The sequence below is a fragment of the Harpegnathos saltator genome, unplaced genomic scaffold (assembly GCF_003227715.2).
Source record: "Harpegnathos saltator strain DR-91 unplaced genomic scaffold, Hsal_v8.6 scaffold688, whole genome shotgun sequence".
In the NCBI taxonomy this organism is placed as follows: Eukaryota; Metazoa; Arthropoda; class Insecta; order Hymenoptera; family Formicidae; genus Harpegnathos; species Harpegnathos saltator.
The window spans coordinates 758,612-786,221 of NW_020230524.1; the positions used below are offsets into that span (position 1 = coordinate 758,612).

The following is a 27,610-nucleotide window of genomic DNA, read 5'->3' on the forward strand; positions in this document are numbered from 1 at the left end:
TTTTCTTGAGATAGTTACATATATTATAAGAATTTATCTCAGTTTATGCCTATTCATATGTCATAAATACATATCATATGCTGAAAATTCAGCTCAATTTAGCTCTTATGTTTCTGCATAAGTTACATGAGAAAGGACCAATGGAAAATGATTATCGTGACCGATGATGTAAAGGACGAGAACGACTCGTCGAATTCTCAGTATCGAAAATGGCGGCGAAGAGTGGTGGTCAAGACGAGTGGCCTGCGTTATTTAAGCCGATAATAGGAACTTCACGCTCACTTAATAAAAATGACGTTCTCGGGCTTGCAAAGAATATTCTCAAGAGGTGAGTACAATTCTTCGTCGGTTGCGCATTTACGCGAAAACAGTCACTTCGTCGATGTCAAAGTTGTCCCTCTCCGGTGACAATACGGAAATGGATGCCTGTCATCGTCGAGTACATTCGAACAACTGTCGTATATTTCGCCCGACTATACAACTGACATTCATTTTTACTTTACAGCGAGAATAAGTTTGTTTCTCACGAGGAACAATACGATACTTTCTTCACGGTTGCTGCTGCGTTATCCGCGGATTACATTAGCGCTTGCGCAAGTTCATGTAAGTAATATCGTGTATTCATACGTGAATAAGTGTACAAAAACATTCTTGTAAATAGTGTATAAGCAAGTCTCTTGGTTTAGAATTACAGTTACAGAAGCTATAATGCGTGCTATTTTTTTTTCTCTGTGTGTATTGAACATTATGTATCCTACATATCCTATGTAACTTTGGTTTTAAATAATTTGAAGTACTTTAGAAGTACATTTATTTATAGACTTGTGTACATGAGATAACATTGCATTGAGTCTTACAAAATCTTTTTTAGTTGCCAAGTGTCAAATACCTATTGCTTATCAAGCATGCAAAGTCCTGCTCAATCTCTTTGTGGAGAAACTGCAACAACAACAAGCTCAATCAGATACCACGCAAACTGTTTTAACCACAAAGCAGTTATTGCTTCCGATACGTGCGTTATGTACAGGACAGTCTTTACTTTCATCTGCAGAAGAAGTAGCTCTCACTTCTGCAATAAAGAATGCTAAGGTACCACCTTCCTCAAAACCAGTACCCATAGGAAAAGAAAAAGAATCTTCTCAACAATCTGTAAAAGAATCTATGCGGTCCCGCTGTGATTTATCTACCAGTATTCTTGAGCAGTTGACAATGCCACTGCAAGATTTTTCATCATCCTTAATTCTTGCTAATGAAAGTTCTACAGATGGTACAAATAAAAATACTAATAGTATTACAAGTGAAACCAATTCTGACACTAAGGTTTGTATATATATGATATACAAGTAAATATTTCTTAATTATTTTACAAAGTATTTCTGTTTTACTATTAATCTCTAATAAAATTATTTTATTATGTATTTATAGTTTTAACATTGCTTCTTTAGCTAAAGTAATTCTATGTTAGCAAAACAAGATAATGGAACCAGAGAGACTATGAAGATATATTTTATTGCAGATGATGTTTATTGCCAACAATATAAGTACATTGCAGAATATGGGAGCGGGTGATATTCTATTGGATATGTGTTTAAATCTTCCACATTTGTCGCGCTATACACGAAAGTATCAAGCATATTTATCTAAAAAAGGATTTAGTCTGCCTGCCAATGCATCAGAGGCACATACTATAAGGCACAATCTACACTCGGTTGTTAGCGACATTAATATTGTACATAATGTGATGTCACTTCCAATACTCGAACCTTTAACATCACAGAAATTGGAAAAATTATCATTGTTGACAATGTCTTGTCTGTATTGTTCAATTGCGAATGCAACAGCATCAAGTATAGTTGGCATAACTAATGCAGTGTCACCCAAATGTAGTACAAATACCACTGGAAGTAATCAAGCTAATCAGAGTACGAAAACTAGTGACGAAGAGTATGACACTTTAGCGATTACAGTCGTTGAGAAGAGTCTAGAAATATTTGGACAAGTATCAAATGTTATTAAAAATAGTACACGCGCCGGTGGACATGTGAGTGTTGTGGCAATTTTATTATCCATCTTTCTGGTATTACACAATCCTCTTATCCTCTTAATAATATAATTGATTACTCGTATATTTATTTTCCAGATTCTGCAAAACCATTTACTTATTGGTGTGTGGCTTCTAGTCGCTGGGTTACAAGCACAATTAACTGTGAGCAGTTTTAGTGCTGCTGATAAAGGGAAAGATGAAAAGGGAAAGTCGCCCAGTAAAGCTCGTGACGCGAGTGGACGTGTAAATCTTATGAAAGTGTAATTACATTGTTTTATATACATTATCATATATATATTATTCAAATTATGTATGTACATATATTCTATTATAATTGAAAAAGATATATACATCATAGTCTACGATGTTAGAAGTAAACGAAAATATTTTTATATAACCAGACAACAAGGATTTGGAGTATTGTCAGTGGCATTAGCGTCACATGCACTGAACTTAATGAGTGCGCTTCTCGAGGATGTATCTATTGAGGCTAATTCCGACTTGGTTGTGGCAGTTCCTGAACCAGCTCCATTGGATATCTTGTCGACTGCCACTGCGTTGCAAAGAGCAGTAACTTTTCTACAAGCAGTACCGTTGAATCACTTGCTATTTTACCTGGCTACTATTAGCTACAGGAAGGTACTATACTGCTATTATTTCTCATGTATTTATAACTTTACATTGATACTTATCAAGTGGCAGTGTGATAAATATATACTATGTTGATTATAGGCTTGTACATTGAAGAGAGTACAAAAGCATCCTCTGGAAGGAGATGCATTGAGTCAGTCGGATTCTACTACATACTATGAAGATCTTTTAAGTTGTTCAGAGAATTCCACTGATGAAGGTAATATTATATATTCATCTGATATATCTTACATTTGTATATTTTAGTGCTTGATAAATATCCCGTTTATGAGCAGTTTATTTAAAATGTAATATATTTTGCAATATGATATATTTTATTCTTTAGTTTTCTTCATTAGGAAATTCATGTTTTTTGTTATGCTATCAGTAGTGGAAATGCTAATGAATATAGATGCTTTTTAATATTTAATACTTTTATTTTATAGCATATGTAGAAAATTGTTGGTTTTTGTTAAATTTGTATATAAAAAATGTTTTTTTGTACATCTTGATTATCTGAAATATTTTTGTTATATTTGATGATACAAAAAAATGAAGAGAGTTATATTATTCAAGGGGATAATTATGATGATAGAAACATTTTTCGTAAGACCATTTTTTACGGAAATTTCAAGATCACGTCCATTTTCTTAAAATGGAACCAATCAAGAGAAACGGAAAAGTAAAAAAGGAATCGCTTTTAACACAGATTTTTTTTGAAAGGTGTTCAAAATAATATCCATTGTCTTTGACATATTCTTGAATATGAAAAATGAAAAATATTTTTATATATATAACAGTTTTCCATTATTTCTGGTACGATGGAATTATATGTTTGCAGAATCCGTATTCATATGTTTTGTGTTATTGTAGAAGCATAATTGAAAATCTTATTTTGTAAATATCTCTACAGAAAGAAATCTAATGAGTCTAGTGATAGATTCAGCCAACTTGCATTTTTTGAAAAGCATAAAGTTTTTACTTTTCTGTTTTCCTCGAACATATATATTTCTAATGACAAGAGTCATTTCAGTAGGTTATATTGTTATAGATAACTAAAATTTACTTACTGCTGACTATAAGATCTCCCAAACAAAAATATATGGTTCCATAAAAAAAAAATCTTAACCTTAAAATTTCTGAAAAGAATAGTTGGAAAAAATGTTCCTATTATTATAATTGCTCCTTTGAATAGTGCAACTTTTTCTTCAAACACTTTTTCGTATCATCAGACACGACAAAATATAGGGAACATTCTGTATATTGTTAAAACTGACATGTAGAAGCTAGTTTTGAAGTGGCTATGTATATGCGATGTATATGTCTAATAATGTAACGTGTAATATATAAACTTGGATGCGACATTAAAGTATGCACGTAAATATTTACATGCTGATAAATTTATTAACGTACTGGTATATGTCCGCTATATGTATAGAACAAACTGTTATGTCGGTAGAGGAGGACAGCGAACCTATTTTGGGATTATGGTTTGAAGAAACCATTGCTCCATCGGATGAAACTTCTACAAATACCAACAAGGAAACGAACAATGAAGCAAGCGCGGAACGTACTACTACTACTACCATCGTTCCTGACAATCGCGAACCACATGGTGTAAGTTTTCAGGCATAATTATTTAATCGAATTAATATACATTAAACGCATAACGAATGTATGATACGAGTCTTCTGGTTAATAATTATGAATTATTTTATGTTAACTATTAAGAGTTTCTTTTTTTCCTCACAGTATATTTCACTAGCGACAAAGATATTTCAATTTATGAATAAGTATTTAATTGGAAGCAGAAGTACGTACGTTCGAGAATACGTGGTTAACGGCTTAGTTGAACAACAAATGGTTATATTGGCAGCAATTATAAGAGACTTGGATCATGAAACAGCTAGAACAGAAACAGGTGAGTTTATGTAAAGATATTTTCTCCATTTTGTATTAATTAAGATTTGCGTGACATTGCTATTTCTTCTTTTATTCTTTTATTATTTTTTTATTTTATTTTATTAGTTATGTTCTACATTATAAGTTTAAAATTGTATTTTCAGGCACAATTTCTGCATTTTATGGCGCTACATTGGGCGCCATGTACTCGGAATTTTCTCAAGCTTTAAGTCGTTATACGCACAATCTGCTTGCATGGAATACCCTGAGCGAAGCTCTTCAAAATACTTTGTTACAGCACTTGGGCGTGAGTCCTTGGTCTACAGAAAATAATAGTTCAACCACTTGGCCTCTTCAGGTATATCCACGAACTCTCAGCGTACTGGCACAGGTGTGTTATGATTATTCATTTTAATTATAGTTGCACTACAGCTAATTTTTACACAGCTGACTTATATTTAAAAAAATTTTTGCTATTAGGTACTGTTGCTAAAACCTCAATTAGAAAGAGAAGCTGCATGTATAAGCATATGGCATCGGTTGGTAACAACTATGGTTGAAAATGTGTGTAATCCTCAAGCTACATACGAGGCTGAGAATGAAGGTACACTCTAGAACATTTATCAATATCCGCTTGTATAATTTTTGATATATACAATTATATAATTATTGATTTAACAAACTTGAAGATTTTGTAACGTTATTTTCACAATACTTTATTCTATTGGAATATTAATTATTTATGTATATTTGCAGATTTAAACGTAGAACACGCCCAGCTAGTTCTCTTCTTGTTTCATTCTCTGAATTTGATGCAAAAGAAGTCTGTATTACTTGTAACTGGAAGTGGTGCAGTGCGTTGTAGCGAAGCAGTTAAAACGCCGATGAAAGATTCGCAATTGTTACACCTATCTCGATTATTATTATTACTTGAATATATGATGAAGCATTTATATGATGCGCATCCGGTATTACTCGAACAAGTAAGATACATTTGTTTGTTACGCATGTGTCTGCTACAGCATGTATATAATATTTTCTATGTAAATTTCAAAGTGCATTCGATAATTATCATTATTATCATTCTGCAATACTTTCACTCATTGTGTTCATTTGTCATATATATTTCATTATAATTATGTAATATTTCATTATAATTACCTGATATCTTTGTAATGTGGAATAAATTTATCGAATGCTATATTAAAAATATTGGTCAATATGACTGATGCAAGATAAATGGGCCACCGGTGTGGAAGTGCCACCTGAGTGGTAGTAATCATCTTGTACATTTATTTATTTTATTAATTATGATAATTTAAATTTTTTTATAATGATGATTTATATCGAATTTTTTCTCTGTCTTTATATAGGTACAGTGGAATCTATTCTCTGCTACTAGTTTAGTATATGACACAAAAGATGGAAATAAACAGACTAGCAGAGCTTTTACTCCTTGGGTAGAAATAGAGGATAATTATCGTAAATATGGTTCCCAGGATGAATTTTCAATGAAACCACGATTTTACAATTTATCAAGAACAGATTTTAATAATCAGGATGCACCAAAATTAGATGGATTAGTAAGTATAATGTTCGAATTAATTAGTTATCATAAAGAAAATATGACACAAAAACTTTTTCCCATACAAATTTTGATAAAAACAGATTTTATCACGAAAAATTGAACTTTTCTACTGCAGTAGCTTATTTTAATTTATAATATAAAGACAATTTGCGTAGCTAATTTAATGTTTAAAGAAGTTTAAGAAAAAAATATTTGATGCTAAAATATAGTTTTCTTTTATTCTTATAAGATTCATTTTTCATGATATAGATTTTTCCATATAGAAGTCAAATCTTTTGTTTTTAATAGTCTCTTAAACAATCTTACATGATGTAAAATATTTTACAGGCTTGTAACTTTATTTTGGGCACACCGGATAAAATGAAATATCCTCTCTTAGTCGACGCATTAATCGATATCTTAAATGTGCTTAATCAAACTGATATGCATAAAAAAGGTAGTGCTGATAATAAGGAGAAAATTACATTTACGGGACTATGTGCAATTCACTATTGCTTTTCTATATGCTGGGAGTAAGTATAAAATGTCTTTTGTGATTATATGCGTATTTGTTTTTATCTTGCACTGTTGCTGTATTTTTATTAGATCTAAGAGAAATATGTACATACGAAATGTAATGTCATGTGTATTTATATTAGATTACTACTGATGTTACCCCCGTCAACTCCTTACATGAATAAACTCGCTCTTGGCGAGGAAATACCAGCTGGACCAATGTTACTTCATTCGTTAATATGGGGACCGAGAGCTGCATATAAGACTTTCACAGGTTGGATGAAGGTAAATTAACTTAAAGCTGATCTTCGTTGTTGTTATTTTGCACTAATCGTTGTTTCTCGATAGGACTGTTTGGTAAAACAAGGAATGTACACACAATATGCTGAGAATTTATTGAAAACAGTGTCATCCACTGTAAATTCTCTTAAATATGATGTTACCCTGGCAAAAAATTGTATTGTTTCGCTTAAACCTGAGTATAGCTCTACTGATAAAATAATGCCAAAAGCCTCTTTGCCAAAACTTGGTTCGTTATACATACTGGCTGCGGTCGTAGGAAAGCTACAAGTTCTCATGGATGAGAACATATCTAAAAACTCTTCTGAGAATATCGAGACCAACAAGTATGTAAAAAGTAGTTGCAGTTCATAGGTATATTTTATAGATTGTGCGTTACTTCTATTATGTAATTGTGTGTATCTTTTTATAGGAGTCCACAGAATACGGATTCTACACCATCAAACAGAAGTAAAATGATAATAGAGATTTTACCGCATATTTTATCATTGACAGAAGCAATTCTATTGTCATGCCGGTCTAACATATTGTACCATACATTCGAGTCTACCGAGGAGGATGCGAAGTATGGTACACGAGACTACTTGATTTTGGATAATATTCTGTCAATGGCAGGTGCAAATTGGGGAACAGATTCATCGTTAGTGTCATTTTTGCCGGGTAGCATTAAATCCGCGCTAGATAAGTGGAAGAGCATAGCATTTCCTCTTGTAACTTGGGTAAGTAATTGTAAAATTGTAAAAAAAAGAAGCGTTAAGATGTAAGATTTCTTTGGTATCACGTGTACACATTAGGTTTGTAGGTCAATTTTACATAGTATAAGAAAATATTAATTTTATTTTTGGTTCTATATAGCATACATATGCAAACGATATAATACCAGCAGAAAGTTACATCCTCACTACAGTCAGCTATCATGTCAGCTCCCTGTCTGAGCACCCAACGTTTTCTATTAATCCATCTCTGAAAAACTTGCTACATTGCCTGGTTTCGTTTATAATGGAATATATAACGTAAGTTTCGTGTTTGCGATATTTGTAATTGATTATAATATTTAATATTCATTTAAGTCTCTGCCTCCTGATTCCACTCTTCCTACTTTTCTACTCATTAACGAGATAATTTTTTTTCCAGTGCTGCAACAGTCCCGGAACAACAGTCAGATATACATTCACAAGCAGTGAATATCCTTGTTTCATTATCAATGGACGCCCGCACCGATTATCTTCGAGATATGGCTACAAATACGCTAACCAAATTATTAGGACAGGACAATGATAATGAAGCACGACATTTGCGAGAACACTTGTTCGTGCTAAATCATACTTATAATCTGATAATCGAGTATACTGACACTACAAATGGATCTATTAGGTAAACGCAACACATACACATATATATATATATATATATGTAAACGTCTTATTCTTTTATAGTTTGTCCGTTTTGTTTGTAATGGAGACTTATTAATCGATGAGTGATGTGCTATCGCAATTGTTATACGTAATCATTATATAATTTTTATAGCGTTATTATCGACGAGGAAATATTGAAGCAATGCATCAAATATTGGGAGCGACTTTTGGAAAAACCTCTTGGATGTAAAGCTTTAGACATGTTCTTCGCTAGCGATTCAAATCACAGTCTTGTGTCTGTCTTGTTGTCCATAACGTCATCTCAAGCCTCGCTGCAATTTAGCACGCACATTTTACACTTTTTCAATGTATTATTCAGAACAGGTAAGCCTGAGTAGAGTAATTCACGTATACGTTTTACAAATATTTTTTATATGGAAAAATACCCTTTACTTAAAATATTCATGCATTAGCCGAGAAAACGACTGATGGATCGCTAGATCGTCTTTGCAATTCCGTGGCCAATTTCGCCAATGTCGAAAGTGAGAAACTACAAACTTGGTTCAGACATGTCATATTGGGGGCAACCAGCAAAGTACCGACGAGTACTTCTACAACGAATATTTCAACACCTACAACCGCTGCTACGAGCACGTATGTACTCATATTATACTTTAATTCGGCGAAATATACGTTTACATTTTTATTTACATTAATACGAAACGATCACTTACACTACAGGATGGTGGCTGTTTCTACTACGTCAGAAGATAATCAGAAACCAGATGAAAAGAATAACGCACCTAATAATGAACAGGTTCAATGGGCGATTTCGGTGTCTGACAACACCAACAATATGCCTGTGGCCAATAACGACGAGCAACACTCAATTCACGAGAACAGTCGCTTCTTGCGGGCGCTTACGAATTATATAGTGAAGGATAAGAGGTGAGTTTTCAGAGTTGATATCTATCAACAAGGATCAAGTAAAATTGCACGCTCATTTAAAAACTTATATTTTTTATAGCAATACCAGTGTGGATGTCTCAATAACCATTCTCCAAGCTCTTATACCATTAGCGTATCATATCCTTTCTCCTACAATCGAAGGAAACAGATTCTCAGAATTGATGCATATTATGTCTACCCTGGCCGATGCTGGATCAGAAAAAGGGCATCGATTACTATTCAAAGCTGCGACTGAATGGGTCGAACTTTGGTAGGTTCTTCCAATGGTAGTTCGTAGTTGCAAAGTCTGCATCTTAAGATTAATGTGTCTAGTTAAGATTTCTCCCATAAGAATGAAAATGTATCTGTAATCGACTGTCGAATTGATTCCGTACAGCAAGGAACAAATCATGAATAAGGATCCCCAGACTTTCGACAAGCCATCACCGTACATCGAAGCCGGTTGCTGTATGTTGAATTACATAGCCGATATAGTGGGCGCGATTTGCCCGCAGCAGGTGCAGTCGCAAGATCGAGCGACCAGTCCACCGTGGGAAGGTGCCATACCTAATAACGACGTGAACGACAGCGATTGGGTGGATGAGATTCCGCACGAGGACGACGATAGCGCGGCTGAGGATTCGGATGAGGACAGTCTGTGCAACAAATTGTGCACTTTCACGATTACGCAAAAGGAATTTATGAATCAGCACTGGTATCATTGTCATACGTGTAACATGGTCGATGGAGTCGGCGTTTGCACCGTGTGCGCGCGAGTGTGTCATCGCGGACACGACGTGACGTATGCCAAGTATGGGAACTTCTTCTGCGACTGTGGCGCTAAGGATGACGGATCGTGCCAAGCGTTGACTAAACGCAGCCCGCAAAGTTCGGAGCACCAAGTGGGCAGTAACATACCATACAACAATGTCGGAGCTCCTGTGGAAAACAATCTGCTTCTCACGAGCAGCCTACGCCGAAGAGCGTCTAGCCCTATACATTTGTATGACAAGCACGAAAGAAGTGGACGTGACACTCAGAAACAAGCATGTCTAGCCAAGCAATTGGGTAATTGTTTTATAAGAAACAATATGCACACATTCATAAATATTATTCTGTACTCACTGTTACCTTTGCGTGACGCTTGATTTGTAAATGAACAAGCGCGGTCGGAGTGTTTCTTACACAAGTCTAATAATTAACATTCGATCAATACTTGATCATTAATTGGTATTTAAATGATGAATGTTTATAGAATCTTCTAAGGATTGGATATATTCTCAACTATGGAAAAGTGGATTAGTGTCTTCGTTAGTGGACCTAACACGTGTATTGGTACCCGCAGTGGACGCATCCTGCCAACGTTATTCACCAGTCGGCTGTCATGCACGTGCTCAATTGGCGCTTAAACATTTGCACACACTTGACAAGAAGTTTGAACATACAGATCAACTCATGGTACTTGTTACTTATTATTCTGTAGTGTCAGTAATAATATGTTAACGTCACTCGAGTATCTTTGGATTAAACTTTAGAAACATATCGTCAAGCGTAACTTAATTTTAAGTTGTTGAGTAATTTGATATTTTACATATGTAGCAATAAAATATAGAATCGTTTGAAACCTCTATTTTACATAGACTTACATAACATTTAATAAATATATATTGTTTCCCTATCAGTTACCAACCTTGGGATCTCAGGAAGGTGCGTTTGAAAATGTAAGGATGAATTACTCAGGAGATCAGGGTCAGACGATTAGACAATTGTTGTCTGCTCATATGATACGTCGCGTTGCCATGTGCTGTCTGTCATCTCCGCATGGTAAACGACAGCACTTGGGTGAGTTTGCAAAGAAGTATTCTCTACAGTGTCTTGTTAACTAACGGACAAGGTTGTAATTGTGTGCATGTATTTTCGTTCAAGCAGCTGTTTCGCACGAGAAGGGAAAGATAACAGTGTTGCAACTTAGCGCGTTGCTGAAGCAAGCTGACTCTTCCAAAAGAAAGTTAACTTTGACAAGACTCGCGTCAGCTCCGGTACCTTTCACTGTTCTTTCGGTCACTGGAAACCAGTGGAACGAGGATTTCTTGGCCGTTTGTGGATTTAAGGATTGCCACGTGCTTACGTTTAACAGTTCAGGAACGGTGTCCGATCATTTGGTTTTACATCCTCAACTCGAAAGCGGGAACTTCATCATCAAAGCATTGTGGCTCCCCGGCGCACAGACGCAATTGGCATTAGTCACCGCCGACTTCGTCAAGATTTACGACTTGGGGAAGGACGCGCTGAGTCCTCAGTACTACTTCCTCGTGCCGACGGGAAAGATAAGGGATTGCACCTTCATGCATGCGGAGGATGGTACATTCCACATGCTATTGATGTCCTCCGCCGGATACATTTATAGCCAAGTGATGGATGAGGAGAGTTTAGCCAAGCACGGTGCTTTCTATGTGACAAACACGTTAGACGTCTATCACCCGGAGCTCAAGGACAATGGTCAAGTGGGCAGTGGTGGAGTTTCCATTTATTACTCCCACGCCCTGCAATTGCTGTTCTTCAGTTACGCTTGCGGCAAGAGTTTCATAGCCCCACTGAAGCATATGGACTCCGACATTACCGTAGTGTTCCAAATTAATCTGGCCAACAAGACTAACGGGAACAAATCCAACAATAACCAACCACAACCCTTATGCCAATGGAGCGAGGTAGCGAATCATCCCGGATTGGTTTGCTCGATCATGCAGACTAGCAATAATCCAGTGATACTGATGATCAAGCCCGACACGATCATGATACAAGAGATCAAAGTAGTGCCTGCGAAAGCGAAGATCATGGATATGGTTGCGATTCGGCATCCCAGCTCGAATGCTGAACACCGCACGACTCTGATATTGTTATGCGAAGACGGAAGTCTGAGGATTTATATGGCCGGCATGGAGCAAACCGGTTTTTGGATGTCTTCCACTGTGCAACCGATCAGCACTACCTCCGGCATCAAACCGGCGCGGAAGAAGAAGACTAATAAAATGGGAAAGCCGTCGGGATCGCATGTCACATTTCCCATTGATTTCTTCGAGCATTGTCAAATGATGAACGACGTCGAATTTGGTGGCAATGATCTACTGCAGATCTATAATGTTGCGCAGATCAAGCATCGTTTGAACACCACCGGGATGTACGTGGTCTCCACAAAAGCTATGGGCTTTAACGTGGAGGTTACAAATAACGATGCGATTTTAGTAATGACGGGAGTAAGAGTACTTTTCGGCAATCAGGACATTCAACGGGCACCTCTATATGTCGAAGTAAGTTGAGATGTACGCTCTCATGATACATTCTCTTCAATTACAACAAATTTTCACGATCATCTCTGTAAAGGTATTTGGCAGAAGTATTCGGACTACGTTAACCAGAAGTCGTTGGTTTGACATCCCTTTGACGAGAGAGGAAAGTCTTCAAGCTGATAAAAAATTAACAATCACTTTTGGGCCGTCTCAAGATCCAGAGGGTGTCATTATGGTTGATTCTATAAAAATGTTAGTGACGCTGCAGTGTCGTGTCCTTTTAAAAATAGATGAATGAAGATGTACAGGTATATAGATCTGATATATTTACGTTGGATTAATCGTAAACTTTATTCTTCTATGAAGATATGGTAAGACCAAGGATGCATTCGGCTGGCCTGAAGAGATAGAGGAACCACAACCGACGTCCGCGCCAGTGACAACGATCAACAATGAAGCTGACAACACTATCGTTTCTCCTGCGCCATTGTCCTCAACCGACAAGTATGTCGATAACACATATTAATATTCAATCAATAAGTATGTTAATGTAATTTCTATATACATGACATACGACTAGTTATAATTATCTTATAAAAAGAATATTCTTTAATCCATGCAATGACGACTTTATCAGAACGACAAAGGATAGTTCGGTTAACATAGAAAGGTAAGAGCATATATTATTATCTTCTTAGCGCAAAAATAGTAGGACTAGGTTTGGCAATTAATGCCACCAATTAGTTGGCGATTTTGCCTAATGGTAGTTTTACGAGAGAACAAACATTTGTCTCTAGCTGTACGTCTTTGACTGACAGCATGCAAGATAGATTCTGGTAATAATTTTTCAGAATGTCAGTCCGATGTTATCCTTCTTTCTTTTTAACAAATTGTCCTTACGTGTGAGTTACATCACCAATTGTACTTATTCACGTGAAAATAGAATCTGTTGATTAGCAAGTACGAGGAATATATATATATATCTGTTATAAGAATGCACGATTAATTGACATCGTAACAATTTATGTAACAATATATTTGAACAATTTTTTCAAACTTATAGGATGATATCCAGCATCCTGGAAGTCCTGGAATCCTCGTTTATCTTATCCTCGCACGACGACAATAAACCGTCGCTGAAATCCACGGCTATCGATGTTGCATCGCGACTACTAATATTACCTACACCACCGTCGGTGCAAATGCATACAACAGCCTTGCTAGCGGCTCTTCACAACACTAAGCAGGCTTATCATTTCCATAAGGTACGTAATAATAAATTGTCTATTCAGAATTCTTTACATATACATGTTATCTTACGTTTATCTGTACTTACATTTCTCCGTACATTCTTCAGGATCACGTGTTGTTGTCGCACGTGCTTGAGTCCTTGAAGTCAATGAGGGAGGCTAACGACTCATGCGACATCGATGCGGAGAACTTTTACCGACTTGTGCTTATCGTTCGTGCTATCGCCGTCTCTCGTCCGCATAATCTCGCGAAATTCGCCGAGCAATATGCGAATAAGTCGATCGACGAGAGTAACGGTATGTGTTGCGATCAATGTGTGATGCTTTTTCGCTGCGGATAAAAAAAGATTGTCATGCTGTTTGTTTCTCCAGTGCCTGTCTTCGAGAAAGATCGTCTAGAAAGTCGTTCGCGCACGAAGGCAGACGGAAATCAACATCTGGTTATACAACTGATGGAGATATTGTGGTCCTTGCATGTATCGTATCCGAAGAATATGGCACTTGCGCCGGTGGTCGTGCCAGGACTCACGCACGCTGAGGGAACGGTCCACGCCATCGTGGAGATTATTCACGCCTTTACGATATGCGATGTTGAGAACAACACTCCGATTGCCGCGAAATTATATCTGCAGTTACTGTTGTCCTCCGATACGACAGTCAGTTTTAGCGCTAAGCACGCGATCATCAGAGTACTCAGGCCCAGGTACAGACGCAGGAGAGTGTACATACCAAGCCCGCCGAATTGCAGCACTCCAGGTATAGAGAAGACTTAAAGACTTAAGAAAAAAAAAAGTTAAAGTTTACAACATTGTCGATAAAAGTAGATCGAATTGACCGTATTCGACAGTAATTTTCTTGTCACAATTCAGGCGTAGTTGCTGAAGCTGAAGCTGAAGAGAAGTCGGTTCCATCGCAGGCTTCTCAAGATACGGTGGAGCGCGATGTGGAACAGCAGTTTGACATCGAGGCCGTCGAAGCTGTGGATAGAGCTGTGGATAGAGTGGCGGCTATGCTCGGTGCCGAGGGCAATCAGAACTCGGCAGCCGCAAGAGTGGTGAATCATCCGCTGGAAGCGTTGCTCGGCGCGGGTAATTTCCCGCAACTGCTCGACGTGCCGCCGGATGCTGACGACGAGGCGATGGTGGAGCTCGCGATAGCTCTCAGTTTGCAAGATCACGAGGGCAGCGCCGACCTGCAAGCTCTGCGTCAAGGATTCCAGCAAGGCTTCCCCAATCTGCAGGGGATACAGAGCCTTCAGAATCTGAGCGGTTCTGCGTTGCAGAGCTTGCAGAACTTGGCGACGCAAGGATTGGTGCAAGTTCCGAGCGCTACTCAGGTAATGTCCCTTTGCAACAATGTATATCGCACTTGCGAAACCTCTTCAAACCTTATTGAACGCGTAGTCGCTATCCCCGACGTTCGATAAGCAAATATTTAATATTGCGGACTAGGGACAGGAAGCTGGTCATTATTCCGACACGACTGCGTCCGCGGGAGGCTCCGACGACGAGGGGTCAACCGCCGCGACCGATGGCAGTACTCTACGAACATCTCCTGCCGAGCAAGTGAGTTACACCTTAGCATATGTACTCTGCCTTGGCGCTATTCAGCGAAAGTATGTGGACGTGGATCAACAGAGTCTTAGAACTTGCACATAACGTAGTAACGCTTGGGACACATTTTATGTTAGGGTGGTAGTGGTGGTAGCAAGGGTAGCGAGAGCGGTGGAAGCGATAGCGGAGGCAGCGCCGTTGACAGCATGACAGGGGAGCATAATGTTTCTGGCAGGAGCTCCGCGTACGGAGACAATGCTCCCGACGCTATGCCTCCGATTGGAATTGGAGTCAATCAAGCGCCACGTTCTGAAACTAATACTCTAGATGTTCCCACAACTTTCACTGTAAGTTCAGTGTACTCTGTAGTACAGGTTACGTAGCAGACTTACATATGTTCTTGAAAGCAGGAGAACCGCTGGCGGAGACTGGGCGATACTTGCGTTCCGACGTCTTGATGTATTCTCATGCACAGAAGTTTATTTTTCCCCCATAACGTGTAATGTCCCTTTCTCTTATCTCACTCGAACTCGTTTCATTGTTATTGACTTGAAACCGACTTCGTCCGTAGTCCTGCTGTTACTGCTGGGATCGTAGTAGTGTAATTATGAGGTTCTGGTAATCTACTGTTTCTTTCTTTTTGTTTTTTCTTTTTTTTTTAATGTCAATCTTCTCGCATGTTTAATGCATACAAGAAGGCAGATTTCGAGTTCTTCGAGAATTGTGAGGGATAACTTGTAGCTTAGTTAAGTTCTCAAAGTCACTTCCATGTATCTCTGTACGTTACCTCATCGAATTTATGAGTTTTTATTTGAAGATTATGCTGTGTATATATATATATCACTGTTTCATAAGTTGATCACGATCAAACGATGATTTGTAGGAGTGTACATAGTAATTTGTACATATAGTTATATATTGTGCAATAAAATCATTAACCATAAACATGTCAGTTAATCATAAACATCAGTTTAAAATTGCGCATGACATATATATGTATGGTATGTTTGAAGTACACTGCACTAATATTTTTTTATAAGGAATTGGAATATAGAGATTTCGGTTGTTAGGGCGATTATATTACGACAGAAAAATGCCACTCACTCGAGAGATCAATAATGCCCATCCTCCGTATGATGTACTAGTCAAGGTGGATCTCCCACGGGTGTTCCTTCATCGCATTCTACTGAACCCCCACTAATCTTAATTTTTTTGTTATCGAATCGTCCATCGTAAAAGAACTTGGACCTCCGTTCTCAAAAGTTGCCTTTAACCCACACTGCCACGAAAACATTATTATTAGAAAAGATCAAATCAAGTAGGACTGAACGAATATCTCATCTCAGACATTTTTATCAAAGGTGCTATATAAGACTTCGTTGAATCCCTCTAATGATCGGAGTCTGAATGAAGCAGCAACCGAAGTAAATTGAAGCCAATGGTACGAATTGAGTAAGCAAATTATCAGAGAAGCTGATAATTCGCTTGAGACGCAGACTGCATTTCATTGAGGCTCCGAAAGTTGTAATTATACGTGGAACATCTATTACTAGTTAAGATATCACTCGTAGCTCAATCCAGAGAAAGTTACGACTGAACGATCATATCGCATGCGTTAATAATACTTTTCACTGTAAACTTGTTTCTCATCATGTATATCTAGAATAGTATTATTAACGCATACTCGTTACTTCGCTTAAGAGTTTCGAAGCGAAGAATGGCGGAGTCATCAACGTAAATGAGATAGCAAACAAGGAGATGTACGAGTGTATCTATATTTATGAATTGTTGTTTGTCACCATCATTAGACCACTGAGCAAGAAGAAGGTGCCGAGCAAGAGCAGGGTGTCGAGCAGGAAAATGACACAACCGGCGAGATCACCGTGAAGCTGCATGCTATACGGCTCTTACTGTTGGACAGACTCACGCAATTCGTGCCGAATCTGATAAACGTTCGGGGAGTGCTCGCTATTCCCTTCATGCAGGTACCTCTCCGCAATTTTGCGTATTGCCAACAGGAACGTTGCGCGAATAAACAGCAGAATAATCTTCAACCTGTCTTCACTTACCAGGTTGTGCTGATGTTAACTTCCGACCTCGACGGCCAAGATGAAAGAGACAAAGCATGCGTGGAGCGTCTGTTGCAGATGCTCGTGAAAGAACTCGAGATGGATAAGCCTGATACGAATAACATATGCGAACGTAGCAACAAGAGGGAAGTTCATCTAGTTATCATGCGTGTATTGAGTAAGTAATTAGCTCCGTTTCGTTGCAAGTTTAAGTGAACGTTGTCAGATGAATGACTGATGCTGGTGGTAAATTATCACAGTACCAGTAATATTGTAGCAATAACGATGATTTATTTATGATGAATTTAATAACGATGATAACAATGAGTGACTACATTTCCATCGCAGGCGTCCTTATGTCTCGTTCAAAGTACACCACGAAGACTCCCTCGGACAACCCGAACTTTGTGTCACAAACCACCGCTGCAATACTGAGCAAAGCTGGCATCATCGACTATTGCTTGACATTGTTGCAGGCCTTGCTTGATTACTGGAAAACGTAAGCTTACATGCGCGCGTACATTCACGTATATCGTGTGATATATGACTCTTGTGAAGACAATATAAATATTTTACGGTCAATTTTACCTATTAGAACCACTACGGAGGAACCTGGCACTATGATAGGTGGCCAGTTGCTCAAGGAACATCTTACCACGTCGCCTCCGGACATGTCGCCATTCTTTTTACGTCAGTACGTTAAGGGTCACGCTGGCGATGTATTCGAGCCATACCCTCAACTACTCACGGAGATGGTGTTGAGATTACCATATCAGGTGCACAAGTACGCCGAGAGCACGGTGGTGCAGCCTGTATTTGAACAGGTAAACAACGTAACTTTCTTGTATGTTCTTTCTTGTTTGCAAGGATACATTGTGAATTTATTCATCCGCGCAGCCGTGGTATTTCTACCTCTGCGAGTACATGATGTCATACCAAACGCCGTTTGTCAGGCGGCAAGTACGCAAATTGCTGCTCTTCATTTGCGGCAACAAGGAGAAGTATAGGCAACTGCGAGATCTTCACGCTCTCATATCTCATGTGCAGGTAATTTGAGGGAACTGTTATCGCGCAATTTAGAGCGAAGCGGTGTTGAAAGTTCACAAAGTTATTAAATCTTGGTACCGCTAGTCCGTGCAACAATGCTGCAGCACCGGCGGATACGATCCGTTACATGCACGTCCGCATTCCATCAATCTGCCTTACGACTCGTTGGTGGAACTGATCGAACATCTCAAATGCTGCGTGGAGATCGCCACCAGCCGTACAGGGAATTGGCAGCGATTTTGCCTGAAGCAGAACACCGTCCTGTCGTATCTCTTCTCCATATCGACGCTCTTGGACGAAGGTGTAAGCCCCACGGTGCTGCAATTGCTGCAATGCGCTATTTGCTCAAACAACAAGTCTAAAGAAACCAAGGATACGAGATCAAAAGTAAATCTATTGAAATACACAAGATTCAGGGCCGGTTGTTCCAACTTCTTGGTAGGTTAATTGATAGGTCATATGTTTATCTTTGTTTTTCCTTAAACGAAGACAGACATATGATTTAACTGTCAGTTAACTTACCAAGGAGTTGGAATAACCGGCCCTCAGTCAATCATCACTTTATTATTAAAGAAATGCATACATTTTTGCTGCGTGTTATCGTTTGGGTGTGTTTTGATATTCAATATAAATCTAAATCAGGAATCCAAGTCGGCGACTGGCACGAAAGAGAGGCGGGAACGCGAGAAATCGGAGGATTCCGACACGGAAGCTAAATTTGAAGAGGCACAGTGCTTAACTCTGGTCGAACAGATCCAAAAGCAAGTGCACCCGGCATTGCTGATAAAGTTTATACAGACCTTCCTGTTGGAAACGAACAACACCAACGTGCGTTGGCAAGCGCATTCTCTTATACTGGCAATTTATAAGTGAGTTGTTGGTTTTTACCATTTTGTTCCGCTAGTGTCACTGGTTCGAGAATGTAAAGCGTGTATTTTTCAAACTTCAGAAATTGTGGACCGTCCGATCAGGAGGTTCTGCTGGATCTCCTGTGGCGCCTGTGGCCTCTGCTTCCAGCCTACGGCAGGAAAGCGGCGCAGTTTGTCGATTTGCTCGGTTACTTCTGTTTGAAAACGCCGCACGCTGGCAAGAAGATGCACACATACATGGAGCAAGCGGTTGCCGTGTTGCACGCGCAGAATCAGCTGCTCGCGCGGCACCCCAACGCGAACCTTTACGTAAACCTGGCGCAATTCGTCGAATTGGACGGCTACTACTTGGAGAGCGAGCCTTGCCTCGTGTGTAATAATCCGGAGGTGTCGATGGCGACGATCAAGCTGTCCTCCATCAAAGTGGACTCCAAATTCACAACGACGACACAGATAGTGAAGCTGGTCGGCAGTCACACCATCAGCCGTATCACCCTGCGCATCGGCGATCTAAAGAGGACGAAGATGGTCCGTACCATCAACGTTTACTATAACAATCGCTCGGTACAGGCTGTCGTGGAACTGAAGAATAAACCGGCGATGTGGCACAAAGCGAAGAAGATCACACTCGCTCAGGGGCAAACAGAGGTCAAGATGGAGTTTCCTCTGCCGATAGTGGCCTGTAATCTCATGATCGAGTACGCTGACTTCTACGAGAACATCCAAGCTTCTTCCGAGACGCTGCAGTGTCCACGATGTTCCGCCAGTGTGCCAGCAAACCCCGGTATTTGCGCGAACTGCGGCGAGAACGTGTTTCAGTGTCACAAGTGTCGAGCGATCAACTACGACGAGAAGGATCCGTTCTTGTGTCACGCTTGCGGATTCTGCAAGTACGCCAAGTTCGACTATACTCTGACCGGCAGGCCGTGCTGCGCTGTTGACCCGATTGAGAGCGACGACGACCGAAAGAAAACAGTGGCGACCATTAATACTCTGCTGGAGAAGGCGGACAGAGTGTACAAGACCCTGATATCCAACAAACCGACACTGGAGATGCTGCTCATTAAGATATCCGAGCATCGTCTGGACCGCGGGCTGGAAGACGGCATACAGCTATCTGGCAGCACCCAAGTGAACAGAGCGATCCAGTTGCTGGCGCAGAGATATTGCGGTGAATGCAAGACCTCCTTCGAAGAGCTCAGCAAGATCATCCAACGCGTTCTCGCCTGCCGCAGAGAGCTCGTCGCCTACGACAGGAACCAACGGGGCCAGAGCAGCTCGCAGTCGTCATACAGCATGTCCGTGAGCGACGTCACCAAGGACGAGACGATAGTTTCGCCAGTGGGACGCTGTTACGGTTGCGCGTCTGCCGCTACAGAACACTGTCTCACTCTGTTGCGCGCTCTGGCCACTAATAGCGTCGCCAGAGACGTCCTGTGTAAACAGGGACTGATACAAGAGCTCGTGGAACACAATTTGCGGAAGGGCACGGTGCAAATGCAGGAGGAAGTGCGACAGTTGCTGTGTCTCGTCACGAGGGACAACGCGCAGTCAACCAAGGAGATCTGTTCTCTCCTGACTAGTCGTATCACGCTGACTCTTCGCGGACGAGTCGCCACTCCTGATCTCTCGGTTGCCGTACGCCACGAAATGGCTCTCCTCGCAGCGCTCGTACAGAAAGAGGACTCATGCTGGGAGCAGAAACTGCGATGTGTCATGCAGCTGTTCCTGACCGCTTGCAAAGAGTCCAAGAGTCCCGTCGTCATGGAAAGTATCATACTGCCGTGTTTAAAAATCTTGCAAGGCCTTATTAAACCCGACCAGCCGGTCTCCAAGAAAAATAAAGTGAGTTGTGCGCAAGCGGTCGTCATTTTCCTTCTTGGTGAATTATGTAATGTGTATGACCTAACGTTGTTATTAATTGTTAGGATAAAACCACGGAGTCTCTGGCGACAGTACAGCCACCAGAAGGCATCAGTATTGACGTGGGTAAGTGGATCAGCGGTGATCCCAAGCACTCGTACTCCGAGTGGCTTCACCGCATGCCGGCTAAAAAGACGGAACCATCTACGGCGAAACCTCTTAAGAAGGTTGGTATAAAATATAGATGATAAAAGGCAAGAAGTTAACCACTCATGCAGTGTGAGTGAAATTGTAAAATTGCAATCGCTATATAATAATGCACAATAAATGATAATGGATTGACTGAAATAATTTCATAATTTATTTCAGGATGAGGCTCGAGTGTTGTACTTGATAGAAAAGTACGGGCACAGGTGGCATCAACGCTGCATGCGGCACCAAGGCGTTCAGCCGTTGAAGCTGTCCGACGGTGCCTGGTTGAAGGAAGTACTCTTCAATCCCAGTTCTCGTTTGGCGCGGCAAGTCGCTTGTAACATGATAGAGAGCCTGTGCCAAGGCACAGAGAGGAAGAAGGAAGTTCTAGTTTTGCTGACATGTTACCTGGAGGAGCTGCGTGCCGCGGGCGAGAGTAGCACTGAGTTCCTAACGTTGTATCAGAGCTTAATTAGACAATCACCTTGGAAGCAGTTCTTGGCGGTGCGCGGTGTCATGACTTTGTTGGCGGATCTGTTGACCAGGGAAATAGAGGAGTTACATCGACTGGAAGAGACCACGTTGACCAGTGATCTCGCTCAGGGATATTCTTTAAAAATGCTCACGGAACTTTTAGCAACTTTCCTGGAGCAGGAGAACATCAAGCAGCAGTACAAGGGTCGACTAGTCGGCGCGGTATTGAATGGCTATCTGTCACTCAGAAGACTCGTTGTACAACGTACTAGACTGATCGATGATACGCAAGAGAAATTATTGGAGCTTCTGGAGGAGATGACCACCGGTAACCAAATTGACTAATAATCTTGAAGCTTTCTACGTTTGAACGTTTGTCGGTAATTATACTACGTTCACTGGTTCATACCAATAATACATGTGTCTTCTTACACGTCAGGAACCGAAGAGGAGACAAAGGCGTTTATGGCGATCTGCGTCGAAACCGTACAGAAGCACAATCCCCAAGACGTCCGTACTCCGGTCTTCATATTTGAAAGATTATGTTCGATCATCTACCCGGAGGAGAATGATATCGGAGAGTTCTTTTTGACGCTCGAGAAAGATCCGCAGCAGGAAGATTTCTTGCAGGTGAGTCTGTGTGTCCGTTTTTAGATAGTCCTTGCGCTTACACTGAGGTTACTTATTCGTCTTTACATTTTTACAGGGGAGAATGTTGGGAAATCCTTATAGCAGCCTGGAGCCCGGATTGGGTCCACTTATGAGAGACGTCAAAAACAAAATCTGTCAAGATTGTGAATTAGTCGCGCTTCTGGAAGATGATAACGGCATGGAACTCCTCGTCAATAATAAGATCATCAGCCTGGATCTTCCTGTCAAGGAGGTAGTAGTTCATTCTATAATTCTTTTTATAATAAAGGAGTTACATGTGTGAATGCTAAATTTTAAGAAGCTTAATGATCCTCTGTGAGACAATCGAACAAACTTTCTTCGTTCAGGTTTATAAGAAGATCTGGGTATTGGAAGGTGGCGAGTGCGACGCTATGCGCGTGATCTATCGCATGCGCGGCCTTCTTGGCGATGCGACCGAAGAATTTGTCGAAACGTTAAATGCCAGCAGCGAACAGGAAGTGAATAACGAGGAAGTTTATAAGATGGCAAATGTGCTGGCAGACTGCGGCGGTCTTCAAGTCATGTTGGACAGATTGGCCGCGATACACGATGTGAATCGCGCGAGACCTCTTCTGCAAGTGCTGCTGAAACTGTTTAGATTATGCGTGAAGGTGAAGAAGAACCAAGAGGTTTTGAGCAAGCCTGAATTGGGAGCAGTCACCGTATTCCTGGACGTTCTTCAGCGTTGCCTCGCCACAGAATCTGAAAACTCTCAAGCTAAAATAACTGAACAATTATTGGATGTAAGTGTTGCCCGGCTGCAAGCTTACTCTAGCTAATTCTGTTCTTCATAATTTACCATACCATGCAAATATTTCATATCGCTTTTAGATCATGGAAACGATACTGGCAAATGCCGCTTCGCAGCCGCTCAACGTATTCGAGGCATTTTCGCGCACTCTCGGTGGTCCGGAGCATATTAAGGCGCTTTTATCGTGCACTCAATCCACGGCGGTCAGACAAAGTACCAGCGTGCTTGCTCATCTTGCGAGAGTTTTGGCAGCATTGACTTACGGCAACAAAGAGAAAATGGCACTCTTGTGTGATTACTTCAAGCCGGTGTTAAACTTCTACAAATTCGACTTTGAACATACCCCCGAGGACGAGCAGAAACTAGAGCTCTTCTGTATACTCACTCAGGGCATTGAACGAAATGCAATTGGCAACACGCTGAAAGATTATATCATAAGCATGGGTATAGTGAAGGATGCCCTCGAATATATCACCGTAAGTAAAGCATATTGATTATATCATCGTAAGAAGAATCTAGAGATATGTGTAAGACGATTAACAGTTTTCTCAGCTTCTTTGATCGATTGATTTTCTCTTTCACGTTTACAGGTGCATGCACCATGTGTCAAACCCACGCTCTTACGCACAGACAGCGACGAGCTGAAGGATTTCATATCTAAACCAGCTTTGAAATATATTCTTCGTTTCCTCACAGGTTTAGCCACGGATCATGAGCCGACTCAGGTAAGACAAACGATATATTCCATTTTTATGAACCAATTACATCAACAATTATTCAAATAATAAAATATATAATTATTTTACTCTATTGTTGTGTTACAGTTGGCGGTGTCGCAAGTAACTATTAGCATCTTCCATAGACTGGAGCAAGTGTCTTCGAACGAACACGTAGGCTCGCTGGCGGAGAATCTGCTGGAGGCATTGTGCACAAACAAGCGAGTAGCCGAGCTGATCGAGGAAGCTCGCCAACACACGCGCAGCGAGAAGAAGCGCCTAGCTATGGCGATGCGAGAGAGGCAACTGGGTGCGCTTGGTATGCAAACTAACGACAAGGGACAAGTCACCGCTAGCGGAACGATTCTTCAACAGATGGAGGACCTGGGAGATGAAACTGGATTGATTTGCGTTATCTGTCGCGAGGGATACAAATTTAAGCCGAACATGGTAACAATCATGTTATTTTCTATCTCATTATTTGTAAAGAGCACTTCGTGAAATTAGCAAAATGTGTAATTTTAAACCTAGAAGGAATCTTCAATAATCTCTCAACGAAAAAATATCGGGATGTTAATAAGTTCTAGTATATGTATATGCTCCGATATTTTGATATAGCTAAGATATAACTGATATTCACTATATATAATTAATAATTTATTATGAATATTTTATTGTAAACAGTTTACTACAACACAACTATTTTACTAATTTACTAACATTTGCTAACATAATTTTTTATTATCCCGCTGCAGGTGTTGGGTATCTATACTTTTACCAAGCGCTGCAACGTTGAAGAATTCGAGACAAAACAACGAAAGACCGTTGGCTACACAACCGTCACGCACTTCAACGTCGTCCATGTGGACTGTCACATGTCCGCGGTGCGCTTGGCGCGCGCTCGAGACGAGTGGGAGAGCGCAGCGCTGCAGAACGCCAACACCAAGTGCAACGGACTGCTGCCGTTGTGGGGCCCGCAGGTCCCGGAGTCTGCTTTCGCCAGTTGTTTAGCCAGGCACAATACCTACCTGCAGGAGTGTACTAGTCACCGCGATATATCTTACTCGTCGACCATACACGACTTGAAGTTGCTTCTTTTACGGTTTGCTCAAGAGAAAAGTTTCCACGAGGACACCGGCGGTGGCGGCCCCCAGTCCAATATGCACATAATACCGTATTTAATACACATGGCTTTGTATGTCGTTAACTCGTGAGTATATCCAGATGGCGTCCTGAGAGTATCCAATAATATAAAGGTACATTATTGATATTACGAGTTGATATTTGATTACAGAACGCGATCGGCAGCTAGAGAAGACAAAGCTTTGATGACTTACCTGGAAGTGTCGCCAGGATCAACGTGGCTCGACAGTTGTTACGAGGCGGAGGGGCCGTTGTATCAGTGCACACTTTCGCTGCTCTTACTTACGCCGGATCGATGGAAATTGCATAGATTTGTATATCTCAATCGACTGCTCGTTCTCGCTCATCAACGCTACGTGTCTCCTTCGGCCCCTACGAAGACCCTCATGGAACCAACCGCTAAGGATTACACAGTTTACAAAAACGTTCTAATCTTCTTCGGTCTAGTGGATTGCATCTATGCAAACTTCTTCAAGGTTGTTGCAATTTTCTCTCAACATTTTATTGGCTCCCTGTGTAATTCGTTAAATGAGATTCGTTTGTCTAAGGGCTTTGTCATGCTTTGTCTTTGCAGAAAGTAAATGTTCTGTCCGAGGATCAGTGGCCTTCGGTTTTAGCTGAATACATCAGGCACAACGACGAGGCGATGTTGAAAGCCTCCGAGCGCGTGCTTGCGACGTACCGCGACGAGTTATTACCGTGCACATCATTCGAGGAGTTTTGCGATATTATTGGTAAGTCATCTTAACGTACAAGAAATTAGAGATTTAGCGCAAAAAATGGTTGAATCAAAAGATGTGTAATGTTGACTTCAATTAATGAGAGATGGTTTTTGATTCTCAAGGTTTACTTTTCCCGGTTACGTAAAATATGTAGAATTCAACTGGCTGTAACTTTCGTCAAAATTGGGATAACAAGATGGTTCAAGGAGCATTTAAAAATTTACAGTTTCTGATTTTTAAATATATTTTTAAGTAGAACATTAATTAATTCTTAGAATGCTACAAAAATATAAGTAGGAATTTGTTAAGTGTTAAAATCTTTGATAACGTTTGTTAACTGTTGTTGCTGTGCAGCATAAACAAAACATCACACGGAAATAGCATTTATATTGTTTGAGAGCGTATCTTTCTCTTTAATTTGCATTTCTGCAGACTGCAATATAATCTGTTTTCGCGGAATCATTTAGTGTTGACAAAAATGGTATTTTGATTAGTCGTTTGTAGCGAAAGAATAGACATGCGCGACGTTTATCAAGTAACGAATAAAAAACTCAAGTTCTCTCTTAAAAAGGGACTTATTGTAATTGTTACAAAAATAATTAAATTTCGACATAAGTGTTGAGTAGTCGTCGTCGTTTTTTATTTAATTGGATGTATCTTTGCAAATAATAATAATATTTTGAATTTAATAATTCTGAAAAGCAGAGACTTTAGACTTTAAAATGTTTTTTAAACCATTTCGCTATCATTTTTTACCAAAGTTATACACACACAGCCTCTTGATTTTTGCCCGTATTTTAATATAAAGGGAAAACGCATCTGACAAGTCCGAGTCGTATTACGACTTTAATTATTCAATATGGTTGCAGCTTATTGTGGAGGGACTACTTTCTTTTTAATTGCTAGTCTTTATTTGATTTGATTGTGATATTAAAAATGAATATTTCATATTTTAGGTATATTGGAATATATAAGAAATCCTACCACGTATATCAACGATGTCCTGCGACGCCTTGCTTGAAGATACTGGAAGTTCTCTTTACGTAGCTTATTGCATTGTTGTTACCGGCGAATCAGTTTTCCTTTTTGTTCTTTCGCCCAAACGATATAGTCATTTTCAAGACTTTTATATCGGAAAGAGTTTCGTGTTATATACTACAGATTGATTAAACGTGATATATATTATTCCAGTTTTTCGTGATGAAACCATTTAGGTGTGAAAATTACTTTATGTGATAAGATAATTAATATTAATTACTCATGTTGCATAAATCTTTACTTGTAGACAAATATGTACCTAAATGGAAAAAAATTTGTGCTTTAATAAATTGCGACTAAATAAAGAGCGTTTATATACGTATATATATATATATAATTCTCTAGGATCTTAATTATATATATTATCATAGTGATATGCTTTTAACCGAAATCTTAAATTTCATGAAAATCATTGCTTTGAAGATAATTTCTTTTTTCGTTATCTTTGTCATTAACTTTAACACTTAAGTTATTAGGTGTACAAATTAATTACCAGCCATTTTGAGAATTAAAGTTTATTTACATAGAATCAGATTATGCTCCAGTTAGAAGAGTAATCTCCACTAAATCAACATTTTTTCCACCTTTCAGGGAGGAGTCAGTGGATCTTCATTTGATAAAAAGATGATGGTTTCGAGTCGAAGTTTTTGATGCAATTTTCGATCTCTTCATATATTTTGAAGTGTGAGTCTGCAAGGTGAT

General features: G+C 39.8%; 1 protein-coding gene across 3 annotated transcripts; it reads left to right on the forward strand.

The window, feature by feature from the left end:
- Positions 1-135: 135 nt before the first annotated feature.
- On the forward strand, positions 136-27,213 carry poe (E3 ubiquitin-protein ligase-like protein poe). Of its 3 annotated transcripts, XM_011153113.3 has the most exons (56): positions 136-328; positions 506-603; positions 872-1,320; positions 1,517-2,041; positions 2,141-2,304; positions 2,446-2,683; positions 2,777-2,894; positions 4,134-4,291; positions 4,427-4,595; positions 4,741-4,967; positions 5,057-5,180; positions 5,333-5,559; positions 5,950-6,159; positions 6,492-6,676; positions 6,803-6,944; positions 7,008-7,285; positions 7,372-7,678; positions 7,815-7,972; positions 8,094-8,333; positions 8,487-8,698; positions 8,788-8,968; positions 9,056-9,262; positions 9,342-9,533; positions 9,660-10,330; positions 10,518-10,720; positions 10,945-11,104; positions 11,192-12,570; positions 12,644-12,801; positions 12,916-13,053; positions 13,187-13,219; positions 13,613-13,814; positions 13,907-14,096; positions 14,172-14,555; positions 14,669-15,135; positions 15,251-15,364; positions 15,490-15,699; positions 17,161-17,337; positions 17,425-17,599; positions 17,770-17,920; positions 18,017-18,245; positions 18,319-18,468; positions 18,553-18,855; positions 19,111-19,337; positions 19,418-21,182; positions 21,266-21,427; positions 21,570-22,194; positions 22,306-22,496; positions 22,573-22,749; positions 22,865-23,281; positions 23,370-23,765; positions 23,880-24,014; positions 24,114-24,455; positions 24,761-25,215; positions 25,300-25,624; positions 25,723-25,882; positions 26,827-27,213. In XM_011153113.3, exons 1-56 carry the CDS (start codon positions 210-212, stop codon positions 26,889-26,891), a joined length of 15,864 nt encoding a protein of 5,287 aa, XP_011151415.2. In that variant the 5' UTR covers positions 136-209; the 3' UTR covers positions 26,892-27,213. The 3 variants fall into 3 exon arrangements, with proteins under 3 accessions (XP_011151415.2, XP_025161061.1, XP_025161060.1); XM_025305276.1 differs by lacking the exon at positions 15,490-15,699 and having other exon boundaries at positions 210-328; XM_025305275.1 differs by lacking the exon at positions 13,187-13,219 and having other exon boundaries at positions 210-328.
- The last annotated feature ends 397 nt before the right edge of the window (positions 27,214-27,610 follow it).

What these genes read in the sequence shown, in the direction of transcription:
- poe (XM_011153113.3), top strand. Translation starts at nt 210, where the DNA reads ATGGCGGCGAAGAGTGGTGGTCAAGACGAGTGGCCTGCGTTATTTAAG. An exon ending in CAATGTATTATTCAGAACAG is followed by an intron (nt 8,699 to 8,787) that starts GTAAGCCTGAGT and finishes TTCATGCATTAG; the next exon opens with CCGAGAAAACGACTGATGGA. An exon ending in AGTTATCATGCGTGTATTGA is followed by an intron (nt 17,600 to 17,769) that starts GTAAGTAATTAG and finishes TTTCCATCGCAG; the next exon opens with GCGTCCTTATGTCTCGTTCA.